General features: G+C 41.1%; 1 protein-coding gene across 1 annotated transcript in view; it reads right to left on the reverse strand.

Moving 5' to 3' along the window:
- Positions 1 to 5,213: 5,213 nt before the first annotated feature.
- The window catches only part of LOC122938404 (cytochrome P450 2D15-like), a 52,078-nt gene continuing 41,210 nt past the window's right edge, over positions 5,214 to 16,081 (reverse strand). The window contains exons 6-9 of the mRNA XM_044293885.1: positions 14,138 to 14,279; positions 12,574 to 12,761; positions 6,889 to 7,030; positions 5,214 to 5,649 (exon numbers count right to left, since the gene is read on the reverse strand). Coding sequence (XP_044149820.1) covers positions 5,471 to 5,649; positions 6,889 to 7,030; positions 12,574 to 12,761; positions 14,138 to 14,279 — 651 coding nt within the window. The 3' untranslated portion in view covers positions 5,214 to 5,470. The remainder of the gene's footprint in view (positions 5,650 to 6,888; positions 7,031 to 12,573; positions 12,762 to 14,137; positions 14,280 to 16,081) is intronic.

A 16,081-nucleotide genomic window follows, 5' to 3' on the forward strand; every position in this document is an offset into this window, starting at 1 on the left:
GGTCGTTGATCCAGGGAGTTATTCTGATTGCCTGATTGGAGTCGGGAAGGAATTTTTTATTCCCCTAAAGTGGGCAAAATTGGCTTCTACCTCACAGGTATTTTTTTTTGCCTTCCTCTGGATCAACTTGCAGGATGATAGGCCAAACTGCATGGACAAATGTCTTATATCGGCCTTATGTACTATGTAACTATGTAATGTATGGCATAATATAAGTATATACAAAGACATGTGATACTTATTGTAAGATCAGCACATTGTAGGATAAACCATGTATTTAGAGTATGGTCCCATCCTCTCTAATATTTTTGTACAAGGATTAAGTTTGAGCATGCCTGGTATGGGAGACAGAAGCTATAATTGTAAAAGTTACAGGATCCTATTTTTCATATGTTTTGAGTCTAGAGACATTTCTTTCTAAACCATAGTCAGGTCAGAGAATAGAAGAATAAGATTTTTGTATATTCTTTATACAGATAATATTGCCAGGAAATATTTTTCTGTTGTATTTAATATTTTCTATTTTAATATTTTCTCCAGTAGAAACTTTTTTAAGAAGCAGCATTTGACTGAAATGAATAAAATCTTCCTTACATAGCAATTTTCATAATTGCATGGAATGTCTACAGAATAATATTAAATATGAGATAATATAATAAAATGTTTTAACTTACTTGAGTATAAGCATGCTTTTCCTTGTATTCAGCCATGGTGGGGAAAGCATGTGGTCAGTTGATTGACAGGGGCACATGATGACATTTGAGATCGTTTGTCTAAGAATAGGTTAATGGTATGGAAAGACCAAAATTCTAGAAATTCAAAGATCTTACGTTTATGCAAAATACCAAATTATTGTTTATTTGTGGCCCACAAATGAAGTATTTTAGGTTTATAACTTAAATTTCTTTTATAATGCGCATTACAAAATATACATAAGTATGGGTTCTATTACATAATTTTATTAATTGAAGTTAATTGGCTATATGAGCATGTGATGATGTAAGAGTGATGTGAGCAGCTGCTGTGTTATGTGAGTATGTGCCATGTGAGTATGTATGAATGCTTTTCTAAGACTGAGCATAAAATATGAGTTAGAAATTAATAAACAATTATTAGTTAAAAGATAGTCATATTATTCATAATGACTTGTCAGATATATTGAAGGATTATTCAACATATTTCATTATTTGTGTTGACAATATATATCTAACATTTATACTCGAAATGAGATAAAGGAAATTTGGCTAAATTGTATTAAGAATAAGGATCATTTTGAGGCCTTATAATAGTAATGTGACACATATGTCCAAGAAGACACTTGATCCTATTGCTTAGGGTTAAATGTTCTATAACATTCTAAGCTATATTAAGTTCATTATTTGATGATCCAGTATATAGAATCATAAAGATTCATAGGTAAATTTTTCTAGTTAATTTACATATGTTTCATGGGAATATTTTTATGGGATTTACTTTCTATACGATTGTTTATTTTGGTTTTCAAAAATGGTTTTCTTTATTTATACTGATGATTTATTTTTTGATACTACACACACATACACAACTATGTCTTCATATACAGAACTATATCCACATATACAGGAGGATATTATAAATTTTATACATGATGGTAATATATTGGTCTTAATGTGAAGGAATATTATGTGTGTGTGTGTATATATATATATATATATAATATAACACTGGGCAGCAATGCAATCAAGACAGAAAAGTAGGAGTGCCAGCGGCTGTAGATGCAATAAACGAACCAAATATAAAGAAAGAAACTCCATGGCACTTCCAAAAATAATGTGCATATTTTATTCTGGTGGAATAAAATACGCACATTATATTTGGAAGTGCCGTGGAGTTTCTTTATATTAAACCTTTCTAAACAAAGGTTTATATTTAAAGTTATATTTTAAAGAAGAATACAATGATTTAAAATAGTAATATATCATAGCTCATGCAAAAGAGCAATATATCATAGCTCATGCAGAATATTACTTTATTACAATAGGCAAAGATTTGGTTTTACTGTAGAAAGAAATATTTTGTGTGGTCAATTAAATTAATCAATATAATTTTTATTTATAAAAAGTCCACAAACATACACAAAGATATATGACTGAAGGAATAAAGATAACAAGGCTACACTTAGATAAAGGATTTTGTATTAGGATAATATTTTCAATAATATATAAACATCTATATTATGTTGAAATATAATATGGTAATAAATGAATGGTATGGCACACTGTGATACTATAGGTTAGCTATAATCACCAACTTTGGTGTAGTAATAGGAAAGAAGAATATATCTTCAATCAAGACTAAAGTCAACAAGAAATGTAATGTTTTCTAGAGACTGTGATATTCCTGAAGTCTATAAACATAAAGACTGATGTGCACAGAGTCCCAGGAAAAGACTTGGAGGTAAAAAAATCTGTGTTATATTCTGGGAAAGGTGTGAAGATAAGGGGCACTGGAGAGTGACCCAAGACAAGGGTGAAGAGTACCTGAAGCACACCTGTCCATAGACAGCTCCAGAGGTAAAGTTCATAGAAAGAAAGTTCTGTCTACACAGAAAGGAGGTCTATGACAGAAGGACTGGCATCCAAAATGGAGAATTGAGCTCAAGAAGAGCAAGTGCTGAAGAGCTTCAGTAAGTGATGTAGAGTTAGAATAGTTAGGGTTCCAGAAGTGAGATATTTAGCTCCTATGTTCGGCCTAGGGTGTTTGTGTTTTTTTCTGAAAAAGCTATTCCGTTGGATTGCTCTGTGACATTCAGGAATCAAGCACAGTTTACCATATGTTCAGCAAATATTATTATTGTGTTGTCAAATAAATAATTGATGGACAATTAATTAATTTATAAAGAAGAAAAGAAGAATGAAGAGTCCAAGATAATTGTAAAATTTGATGTTGTGGGGTCGAAAGGATTATCTCACCCTGAAGAGGGGGAAATGTTAAATAATATGTGATATAATATTAATTGGTATTTAATATAAAGTATGTATTACATTACACTCTGACACCATCTATAGTAATGTTCATGGACGATGGGAGGTCTGCATGAGGACGTCAAGACCTATATTTAAAGTCTCCATTTAGAAGCACATACATTGGTTAAGACACGCCTGTATCTATGGTATAAAGGACTGACAGAGACAGACAAGGGGTCGTCTTCTTACACTCACTCTGTTGGGGGTGTTTGCTGGCTAGAGATGGAGTCTGAAGATTCCTAACCTTCAACAATGATACTTCAAGGACTTTTCCTAAACTATTTCTGTAAGTAATCAACTCTTCTGAAGACTGAAAAAAATCACATTATTCATTTTCTATATAGTATAGTGTGCTTGTTGAATTCTGGTGATGAGTCCTCCGGGTGTTCTTTACTCCAAACAAGCATACACTAGATTTGGAGAGGAAAACCAAATCAGGTTGATATATTTTTCATACATAAATATAATACACTTGGAGACATATTACAGTTCCATCCTTAAACTGCCACCAGCCATATTTAATGTTGGAAGTTGTGACAGCCCCTTAGCTATGATTGGGAAAGAGTTACAGCACAAAGACCATACCCCCAGAGAATGGACACGCCACCAGAGCTTTCAACCTGAAGAAAATCTAACAGATCAATTGGAGCAATGAATTGGGAGATCTGTGGATCCATATGAGGTACAGGGCTGGTTCTAACTTTTCTAGAAAGGTATTGGCATGTGCTATATGATCTCTGATTTTTATTTTGTACATAAATCATGGTATAACTCTTTTAATGGAAATTTTGGATGCTCTTAGTTTAGTTGTACTTTAATATCTTACTCAAAACACTGTAACTATTAATATTAGCTTAGAGATTTCTCCACATGAAACTACCAAAATGGAGCACATGTGCTGTGTAATTTTATCCAGCAGGGGGAGGTAATGGTTAGCAATGGTTAGCAAGAACAGGTCTAACCACCCTGATCCTCCCCTTTTGGTAGGAGAGGGCAGGTCTGACTTCTGTCTGGGAGGGGGGAGTCCTGAGTAGTGTGGGAGAGTTCAGGAGTACTAGGAGGAGAGGGGACATGAGAGGTCCTGTTCAAATAGTTGTGAAGCAGCTCATAGACCACCAACTCCCAAGAACCATATCGAAGTTCAGGTCCCAAATATCCAACTCCTGCCAGGATGACAGCTGACTGCAAGAAAAGCCTTGAGATTCCAGACAGCAGAGTGATCATCGAGATACAGCTCTAAAGACACTGCTGCAAGGTGAGGGACAACAGCCAAGCCACCCATCACAAAAGAACACTAGGCCAGTATCATCATGTGCAGAACTGCATGCAGCCTTCCAACCTGCCACCATACCTCCTCAGCTGGTGGCAGAGAACAATTGCACTAAAACCTCCTGCTACTGTATGTATTTTAAGTTCTGCGTTGCACTTAGTAAAAATAAAACTTTGTTAAAACTAACCCTGGTCTCCTTCTTCAGTACTATAATTTCACTGCATCGAACCCCAGGAAGTGGTGGCCTGAGTTGGACGCCGTGACACTAAAACAACATCACATCTTCCACTGGCCGTCCGCGAGGAGGGCTCATGGAGACCCCCTGGGCATCGGCCCACTTGGAAATTTCTCTTTAAGGTCTATGGCCAATCCGCCCCTGAGGTTACTACTGTCTGGTAAGTGAAGACCATGATATGTCCCAGGGTTTTCTGCCGTATCTCATATATGACTCTATTAGGTGCCAAATTTTGGTGGTATTCTATCTGAGAAGCAACTCTGCAGTACCATTGGGTGACTATGGAGTATTTACAAGTCTGAAGTACTACTAAGATGGTTTTATAGACCAACGTCTTGGTCTGTTTTATTTCAGCCCATGTCTTCAGAGGTGTGAAGATAGCACACTGTGGCTAGGTATTCCAATACAAAAAGGACAAGCATTGAAATACATGTCATGTCTAGTCAGCCCATAAAGTGTAACTATAAAAAGAGGCACAAAACATAATGCCACAGGTATCTGACAAGATATTTGTCTATGACTTAGTTACTGTTTCCTCATTTTGGAGAAAATGATAATGTAAAATTAACAATTTAAAATAAAATACCCACCTGAGCAAAAATAAAATACTTCTGCTCCCCATAATGAGATCTCTGAGACCACAGCTGCAAAATACTACAGACTGCACATACAAATTTATTAAAAACTCAATGGTGTAACCATGCCTGGAACAGTAAAAGCACTGTTAAAGGTTTTATTCAAAAAGGACATTATCTACAAATACATGTTATGGCAGATGAGAGAAAATGCTACAAAATGAAGTATGTGTGTATGGTAACCTGTCCAGTTTGATTAGATGATTACTGTAAGGTGATTAGGAGTCGAAATCTGAAATGTTATTTGTGAAACTACATTACCTAAATACATATAAAAATAATCAATAAGATAATTGGTAAGTATAGCTTGTCTTCTTGCTCAGTGCTAACGTTCCCTGCAGCAGACTTGGAAGAGATGAGGGCTGAAGTTGAAGGTGAACACAGGATCAAGCCTGGGATATGGCTGATCATCTGGAATATGGAACTCAAATCGTTGAAGGAGAGATGTAAAGAAGATGAAGAGATCCATTCTTGCCAGTTGCTCTCCCACACATATTCGACGGCCTAAACATAAATGAGAGGAACATGAGGAAAACTACAACCCAAGCTTAACATTTAAGGTAGTGGAGACCCAACAATGTTTTAACCCTATAGAAGTGAACATGTCATCTATATGTCACGGAAGGTGTACAGGAAACAAGACAATGCAAAATGAATATATGACTCACTGGATCCAAAACTAAGGAACAAAAAGGGAGACCCCTGCATCAGACCTGGCTCTCTCCCTTACTGCTCAGCCTATGTGATAATCCCAATGGTGGATGATCGCATATCCTCGTACCTCGACTATATAACACCTGAACACCCTACAATAGTGAAGGGACACGACCACCGGCTCCCTACACTAGACACGGAGGGAGTCAGGGTCACCTGGGATCCAGCAAACAGAAAATCACAAATGAATGTACAAAACTTAACTTGTAGAAGACGGGGAAATAGGATCAGCATGCACACACACTCCAGGAAGCTGTATAAACCGCACACTAATGCATTATGGGGAGGAATTTAAAGGGATGCAATCAGTCCAACTACATGACAGCTGAGAGAGGCTAACGAGATGAGGAACTGAAAACCAAAAACAAAGAAAACTCAAGGAGGAGGTTCTGAAAGGCTTCTGTCAGAGCTTCTCAGCTGTCTGGTTGTGACACTATAAAACATTATTAGAGTACAAATATATCATATAAAAGATGCTATAAACAAATCAAAGTGGGTTTTCAAGAGGGTATATTTTTTAGACATGGCCCAGGGTGGCATAAAAAATAAAAGTAGGGATACCCTCACCAATTTAACCCTACTCTCGCTGACCAGGTCCCAACCTACTTCTGAGTCCTTGTCCTTAAAATGTAGGAAATACCTTCTCAGCCAATCACTGGCTGAGAAGAGTCAGCACTGTAGACAGTGATTGGCTGAGCAGGCATCTCCTAGCATTTTTGCGTTTCAAACCAGAACCAGGAAGCATTAAAAGCGTTGCAACATGAGAGGCAGGGGAATGGTGAGGGTGAGCATCCCTTATATTTTGTTATACCACTTTGAGCCATTTCTAAGAATTATATCTCCCACCACCACTGAACCACTCTTCTCAACATCCCTAGGATAGGTCTTCAGTGTTATAGTTTTGGAATACCCCTATAAGTTGAGAACTTCTTAGAGACTTTCATGCTAAAATACTTAGAAATGATTTATGACCAAAACACTGATCAAAACGAACCAGTTTAGCTGTATCTGATCGGTATTTGCCAGTACCTGCTGAGAAGGGAATAAATGCTTCGTTCTTTACAAACTTTCCTTCTGAATCCAAGAAATGTTCTGGGTAAAATTGATACGGTTTCTTCCAAATGTTCTTATCCTTTAAAACGGATGTCAAGTTAGGTATGATTGTGGTGCCCTAAAATGAGAAAAAAAACATACTATTCTTTTCTATGGTCTTCTTTCCTTCTGTTCATAAATTTAAGCAGGCCAGCAAAAAGTTTACACAGTAGTGTTGTACAACCAGATATTGAGCCCTTAAATAAGATACAGATTAAAAGAGACCTACTAAAAATCTGCAAATGTTCTTTTCCATGTTACTTCTTTGCTAAGATATGATGTTGGAAATGACAGGCCCAAAGCCTGAGGCAGAACTACTGAGAGCTTGCGATGACAGCATATGTCTTTCTGAAATCATTTTGATGAAGTGTTTGCATGAAGACCTTCAGGGACTCATATTTGGTTTGAATACATTTACATGTCTGTGCATATTCATGTATATGGTGATCTGAATCCAAACAAGGATTGTTTGTTCATGACAACACTGTACCTCGTTGTGCACGTCAATGCCCAAAATAGTGGATAACAGGGAAAGGAAAGAGATTTTTAGAGTTAACCTTATATGACACAAACTGAGTATTTATATTCTGAGTACCCACGGTAGGATGGACAATGAAAGTTCCAGAAGTACCGTAATAAGAATTACAGATGAGTGAACCGATTCGACAAAAAATTCAGTTAGTTACAAATTACCCAAGACATTCTAATATTGGCAAATTCCAAACTTTTGTAATTTGTCCCATACAAATCACTTATAATGGCAGCCACCATTTTACAGATCAGAAGACAGAGAAGTTATCTGTCACCAAAAAGAGATAAGTTTGGGATGTTTTTTTAATAAATAAAAAAAATTGACAGTGAAACGTGTTATTGAACCGGCTGTTTGTTACCACCGGCTAACTGGTGAATTTTGGAAAATCTCTAAACTGAGAATGTTCTCTTAGCAGGAGCGTGTGTGTGGTGAACATGTTGCACTTAGCTAATATTCTCTGGACTGTGGACTTGAAGCTGATTGTAAGTTAAAAGTGTAACAATCACTGACAAGAACTGGTGTTAGGTATACATTCCACCATCAAAATTATATCACTGTCGTAGGGAACGCTATGAAAATTAGATAAAACTAATACTTTATTGTATCACAAAAGCAAGGGGAAAGGGGAAGGGAAAACTACAACCTATATTAAAATACTAGAACACCACCTAACCACAAGTATGAGTCGGATCAAGATGGCACATGAAACCGCATGACGCGGTACCGCTCAAATGTGGATAGGGTCACTAGAAAGTCCACTGCTGGTGCGTTACTAGAGGCTGCACCACTAGGCCAGCCGGCCGTGATGGATTATCTCAGCCGGGAGTATGCACCTTTGAACGGACAGAGTGCTCTTCTCAAAAACCAGCTTGGTGTGCCCTGGACTAAATTTAATAAGCTAATCCATTGATAAACATCTGCCCGTATACGCCGACCTCAATGGGAACCATCTGTTCAGTGGTGAACCAGATGTCTGAGTGCCGGCCCTACAAGCACGAATCAAGGGACACTAGTCTTAGCTGGAATGAGCAAAAAAGGCTTGATCTCAACTGCTCATCAACTGCAGAGGGCTGGGATGCCACAGACCTCAACTGCAGTGTGGGCGCAATACAAGTTGCATGCATAAAGCATGAGTTTGTCCCCACTCATCGCTCGACGCGTTTCGCCATGTGTGGCTCGTCAGGAGCATAGAGATGTGGGTATGAGACAAACAGCAAGGTGAGCTTCTAACCTCAGTAACAGAGGCTGCAGCTGTCAGCACAGAGTGGCCGAACACGGCCGCTCGGACGCGGGCTATATAAGTCTCACTCAGAGGAGGGGAGGAGTTCTCTCCTTATATAGCGCGCATCCTAGCGGCCGCGTACGGCCACTCTGTGCTGACAGCTGCAGCCTCTGTTACGGAGGTTAGCAGCTCACCTTGCTGTTTGTCTCATACCCACATCTCTATGCTCCTGACGAGCCACACATGGCGAAACGCGTCGAGCGATGAGTGGGGACAAACTCATGCTTTATGCATGCGACTTGTATTGCGCCCACACTGCAGTTGGGGTCTGTGGCATCCCAGCCCTCTGCAGTTGATGAGCAGTTGCGATCAAGCCTTTTTTGCTCATTCCAGCTAAGACTAGTGTCCCTTGATTCGTGCTTGTAGGGCCGGCACTCAGACATCTGGTTCACCACTGAACAGATGGTTCCCATTGAGGTCGGCGTATACGGGCAGATGTTTATCAATGGATTAGCTTATTAAATTTAGTCCAGGGCACACCAAGCTAGTTTTTGAGCAGAGCACTCTGTCCGTTCCACGGTGCATACTCCCAGCTGAGATAATCCATCACGGCCGGCTGGCCTAGTGGTGCAGCCTCTAGTAACGCACCAGCAGTGGACTTTCTAGCGACCCTATCCACATTTCAGCGGTACCGCGTCATGCGGTTTCATGTGCCATCTTGATCTGACTCATACTTGTGGTTAGGTGGTGTTCTAGTATTTTAATATAGGTTGTAGTTTTCCCCTCCCCTTTCCCCTTGCTTTTGTGATACAATAAAGTATTAGTTTTATCTAATTTTCATAGCGTTCCCTACGACAGTGATGTAAGTTAAAAGTGTAAAGAAGTCATAGAAGCAATTCAATAACATAAAAACTAAGCCTTCCAAACACAGAATAGAAGTAAGACGTGAAGACGTTACATTCACAGGGTGTTTAATTGCAAGAGCAAGGATATACCGTATTTTTTCGCTTTATAAGATCACCAATAGTGGGGCAGGGAGAGTGGACGTGCGTCTTATAAAGCGAATACTAGTGAGCGCTTCCATTATGGAAGCGCTTACTAGTATGAATTAGGTGCCGGGAGTTGGGAACAATGCGCCACAAGCGCTTGTAGTACTCACCCTTCCTGGTCTTCCTTGCTGGGGCCGGCACTTCACTGTCCTGAATGCGTACAGCGTCAGGACGTAGTGTGCGCACTATAACCTGATGCTGTAGGTGGTCAGCTAACAGAGCAGCACAGGCCGGGAAGACAAGGGAGCGCAACTTCTGCCAGAGGTGAAGAGGAGCAGCGGCGCAGGATAGGTAAGAGGAAGTTTTTATTTTAATCTGATCTGAGGTCTAATGGGGTCTAACATTGAGGTCTGTTCTGAAGTCTGATGGACGTCTGACAATGTGGGCTGATCTGAGGTCTGATGGGGGTCTAACATTGAGGTCTGATCTGAAGTCTGATGGACGTCTGACAATGTGGGCTGATCTGAGGTCTGATGGAGGTCTGATATTGTGGGCTGATCTAAAGTCTGATGGAGTTCTGACATGGAGGGATGATGTGATATCCTGATAAGGGGGTCAGATGTGATGTCCTGATATGGGGGCCTGATCTGATGCCCTGATATTTATGGGGGCCTGATCTAATGTCCTGATATTTATAGGGGCCTGATCTAATGTCCTGATATTTATGGGGGTCTGATCTGATGTCCTAAAATTTATTTGAGGATCTGATATGAGGTCTGATAAAAAAAAAAAAAATCCTTATTTTCCTCCTCTTAAACATGGGGTGCGTCTTATAAAGCGTAAAAGCGTAAATTAATAAAACACAGGTAAGATCGAGTTTACATCACAGTTTATTTTTCTGTACTTCTGATCCATCAGAAGAACAGAAAAGTAAAGAAAAAAATTGATCCTGTATTTTAAGCATCTGTTATGCTCAGTTATGCACATTTGGCATCCGTTTTAGTCATTTCGGCCTGAGATCTGTTATTTTAGACGGAAAAAAAGTCCTGCATGCAGTATTTAACATGTAAAACAATGCCGGCATCGGTGTTTTTTCTCATCCCCCACAAAGAGTTAATAAAATGTAGTTATGTGCACCACAAAATGGTGCCAAAAAAATGAAAAACATAACTCATCCCAGAAAAAAGAAGCACATATCCAGCTACATCACTGGAAAAAAAAAATTGGGCTTTTAGAATGCAACTTGCAGAATGATTGGGGGCATGGCCATATAGGCGTATGCCCCCCATGATGTCACAAAGTCACATTTGGGTGTATGGTTGTGTTTTCTTCCTCCTTTTTTGTCTTTATAGGTTAGGGGAAAATGCCAGCTTCAGGGTAACGGCTGAGACAGGACAACAACATTGCAGGGCACATGGCTATTCACTGGATTGGAAGAGTGGACATCTTGGGCTATTGCGGTACTCACACTGTGAAGCTCTGTCAGCGCTGAGGATTTCAAGCAGAAAGATCTCACGCTACCCGTTTTGTGTCATTTTTATTTATTAACCCCTTAATAAAGACTGCGGCCAGTTTTTATCCATAATTGGGTGTGTGTCTCTTATTTATTATTGAACTTCTTTATATAAGGTATAATTGATGAATGTGACACCATGAACAAAAAAAAAAAAATGCCAGGTGAAGGACCACAGGAAAGTTTTCTTTTTTATGTTGTTGCCACATTCATAACTTAAAATTACGTGTCAATGTAGCTGTTTTTTTTATTGCACTATTTTTAGGTATGTATTAGGCTACTTTCACACTTGCGCTTGATCGGATCCGTTCTGAACGGATCCGATCATATTAATGCAGACGGAGGCTCCGTTCAGTACGGATCCGTCTGCATTAATAACTTAGAAAAATTTCTAAGTGCGCAAGATGCCTGAGCGGATCCGTTCAGACTTTCAATGTAAAGTCAATGGGGGACGGATCCGCTTGAAGATTGAGCCATATGGTGTCATCTTCAAGCGGATCCGTTCCCATTGACTTACATTGTAAGTCTGAACGGATCCACTCGCCTCCGCACGGCCAGGCGGACAGCTGAACGCTGCAAGCAGCGTTCAGCTGTCCGCCTGGCCGTGCGGAGGCGAGCGGAGCGGAGGCTGAACGCCGCCAGACTGATGCAGTCTGAGCGGATCCGCTCCATTCAGACTGCATTAGGGCTGGACGGAGGCGTTCGGGTCCGCTCGTGAGCTCCTTCAAACGGAGCTCACGAGCGGACAGCAGAACGCTAGTGTGAAAGGAGCCTAATGTGTTGATGGCAGGATATAGAAAAAAAGTCTATTCTACCAGATTGTTTTTTAATTATGACATTCATAGGACATATAACTTATAGATTACTTTTATTATTTGATATGTTTCTTGAAAGGGAAGAAAATGGATTTGTTTTTTTTAGGTCACTCATCATGCAGTATAAATAACCTGTAAATACGACTATATTTCTTTACGTGGATGCTTTTTTTTTTTATACAATTTTTTCAATTTTATTTTTCACAATGTGAGCTATTGATCACTTCTATAATGGTTTATAAAACTCAGCATTCCCAATGCATTATTGCCTGTCAGTAAAAAATTGATAGGCAATCTATGACCTTTGCATATGGCCATCAGGCAATGCCAGGTATTTGGGCTTTTGTTAGGCTGCCATAACAACCTGCGCAAAAGGGGTGACAGAGGGGGCTCCATCCCTCTGTCTAACCACTCAGATGCCAGCTGAAGTCTGCAGAAAGTGTTGTCTAGGAGAACTAGAATCTCAATTTTTATCTGATAACTTGATAAATGAACTTCTCTACTTGCATATAAGGTTTCTTCGCACTGCATGCTGATAACATATACTCAACCTTGGGGATGTCAAATCCTTGGATATTGGTGTCTCTGAAGGTCATATGAAGCAAAGCAAAAGGCAAGATATTCCCGTATCGCTGGACTTCATGGATGACTGCACTGGTATACGGCATTTTAGATTGGTCTTCTATAGTGGGTGGTCTGTCACTGCCAATTACATGATCAATTTCTTCATGGACCTTCTCTGCAAAAGAGCAAACTCATTACTAAAAAAGTTTAATTTACAAATAGCAAGCTTCGTTCACATCTGACCAAAGTGAACTTCTAAACAAAAAAAAATAATACTTTTAAAGTACAGTTTTAGCCATAGCAGTGTGGACTGGGTTTCATTGCCATGAGTTTTTTTTTTTTAAGTAGGTCCTGCCCTACAGTGTGGACAAGTGCTAGGATAAACTGTGCATTCATGGTAAAGAGTTTTTGCACATAAAGGATCAAAGCAGAAATATTTTAGTACATTTTGTATTAAATGCTAAAGTAAGACTTTAACTAAAATATCTGTAACAGAAAAAAATATTGTACAGTTTCCAGACACCTTGACCACCTGCTCTCTAGGCCACGTAACCTACCACTGATGGGAGGCACGACTTGTGACGACATCATGCTCATTGATGATAACACCTGACCACTGGTGGGGTGGATTGTTCTTAATTTGCACCAAGTGTGCTGTTTCTTTGTCCATCGTTTTGGTCAGGGACAGGAGTTATTGTTTGATGTGTCTTTCCTATAGTTGTCTGACTTCCACATCAACTTGAATCAACTATGATCTGACTAACAAGCCAGCAGATGTATGGGAAAGGACCTACTAATTACATCACCTGTGGATTGCATTCCCCCCTTCTGTGTATAAGAAAGTGTTCAGCCTGTCTAGCTGTGGTGGAAAAGCTATGCCATTAGAATGACATTATGTAGTCAGATTGAACTGACAACCAATGATAAAACAGCCATGATTATCTCAAACAAATCCTATTGGGGCAAATGCACTGAAATGGCGGCTGAGGGAAATAAAAGGGAGACTGCCCCTGTCATCAGGGGCTATTCTACAGGACATCAGCCTAGGTACTATGGTTCTAGCTGGTGGACTTCAGAACTGCTCCTCTGCCCAAACTTGAGCCTACAGGTTTGGTTGGAGAGTCTAGGTTGGGACAATCGGGTCACCTGGCACCATGCTCCCTACGCTTGCGGCTACCTCCTCTTGGCCCAAAGTGGGATGCTACTGGCTGGGTAGTTGGTCCTGGGTCCCCCTGAAGTTGTAGAGGTTTAATCCCTAGCCAGTCAACGGAAGGGTGAATCGCTGTCACCTGTGTCATCCTATGTCCTCGCTGGTGCTGTACTGTATGCTGCTGACTGTTGGTTATCCAATAAAGTCTTCCCAGGGCCATGCTCCACCCATGGGAAAGGAACATAAGGGTTTGGTGGTATGAGCCCTGTCCCTGTGCAGGCTTTATAAAGATAGCCAGTCCGGAGGATGAGAGCACCCACTGACCCTCGTGTCTCCACAAGACTCTCATCCTCATTGGAGGTAAATTTTAAGAAAAGACAACCTGGCTAGTAACTACTTACTTTGGATGTGAGGATGAAGCAACATCATTAGGAGGGACCAACGCAAAGTGTTAGATGTGGTATCTGTCCCAGCTACAAAGAGATCAGCTAACACATATAGAAGTGTTTCTTCAGCGAAACTGCTGTTAGGGTTGTCTTTATTCTGAAAGCACAGAAAATGAGTTATTATAAAAGACCTCAAGGACAATGTCTCTCCTGATTTTAACTTTTTCCTGCTGCTAGCAGCCGCATCCTCCATTCATAATGACGCCCCCTCCTCATGTTGATTGTCAGGGCCAGCGGACGCGCTCGTTCTCTGACTGGCCCTGTCTGCTTTTTAAATCTCGCACCGGTCTTCAGTTGGCGCAGGCTCACTCAGTGGAGGACGCTTGCTCGGCCGCTCCATCCTCAGTGCGCCTGCGCCGGGTGTACATGTGACGTCATCGGCGCAGGCGCACTGAGGATGGAGCGGCCGAGCGAGCGTCCTCCACTGAGTGCGCCTGCGCCAACTAAAGACCGGCGCGAGATTTAAAACGCAGACAGGGCGAGTCAGAGAACGAGCGCGTCCGCTGGTCCTGTCAATCAACATGAGGAGAGGGCGTCATTATGAATGGAGGATGCGGCTGCTAGCAGCAGGTAGCCGCCCTACCTGCTGCTAGAGAGGTAATTTGCATATTATAAAAGTCAGTTTTTTATATAACTACTGAACCAAACGGAGTAATAGCCCTATATATTGAGAAATCGCAGCATAAGGATTTTAAGGAGACAAAAAAAAATGAGTTTAGTGGAGTGACAGAAGCCCTTTAACTTGTGGAGATTAGAGCAGTTCTAGCTTATGTGCTCCACAGCACCAAGTGAGCAGGATAAGCTTCCGGCGCCTGGACACCACCCGTTGTGTTCAATATTCATATTATTGCAAGGCCCTCTGTGCCCCCTCAGCAGCAGCCTGAGTCTAGAATCGCTGATGAGCAGCTTTCTTCGCCCGCATAGTGAATAAACTACTCACTAGCAGCTATACATAGAGCAGCATCTGAACCAGCAGGTGGTGACATACTTGGAGTGCACCCTCCCAGCCGTCATTGAAGATCCGCTGGACTACTGGGCAGCCAAACTGGATTTGTGGCCGCAACTGGCCGAGTTTGCCCTTGAAAAGCTGTCCTGCCCGGCCAGTAGTGTGGCATCAGAGAGGGTGTTTAATGCGGCAGGGGCCATAGTTACCCCAAGGAGAACTCGCCTGTCCACCCAAAATGTGGAGAGACTGAGCTTTGTCAAGATGAATCAGGCGTGGATCAGCCAGGATTTCCACCCACCAATGCCTGATGCATCAGATTAGATCATCCATGCTGCCTCACCCAAACTTTGATAAAAGAGACCGGTTTCTTCTGGCTACCTGCCTCAGCTACTATTCTTGTGCTGCCACCCACCTGATGCCACATATCTGATGCCAAGTGCTCCTTCTTAGACCCAGCATCGTCAGTAGGTACTGTTAGTGAGACCCCACTCTGTCATCTTGCCACTCTGTGGTCTCCTGATTAGAGATAGCCTTAGGGTTCGCCCGGCGGTCGTTTCGCGGCAAAATTTGCTCGTTCGTAGTTCGCCGAACGGGCGAACATATGGTGATGTCTGTCGGCGCCATATTTTTTTTACATTGTGAAGAACTTTGACCCATGACACATCCATCAGGTGGTACAAGACAGCCAATTGAGACGATCTGGCCACCATTTTATATTCAGTCTTTTGCCAGTGTAGGGAGAGGTTGCTGTGTGGAGCAGGGACAGACTGTTAGGGACACCAAATGCTAGCTAATAGGGCCACAAAAGTCCTTTTAAGGACTGGTATAGGTGTGCTATAGATAGGTGTGACTTACTGAGGGGTGTGATATTCCTATAATATACTTTCTAACATAGTAATAGTGCATTTGTATTGTGCAGCAGTTGTGTGCGTCACTGCAGCTACACAGAGGGA

Source organism: Bufo gargarizans, chromosome 5 (genome assembly GCF_014858855.1).
Source record: "Bufo gargarizans isolate SCDJY-AF-19 chromosome 5, ASM1485885v1, whole genome shotgun sequence".
NCBI classification, from domain to species: Eukaryota; Metazoa; Chordata; class Amphibia; order Anura; family Bufonidae; genus Bufo; species Bufo gargarizans.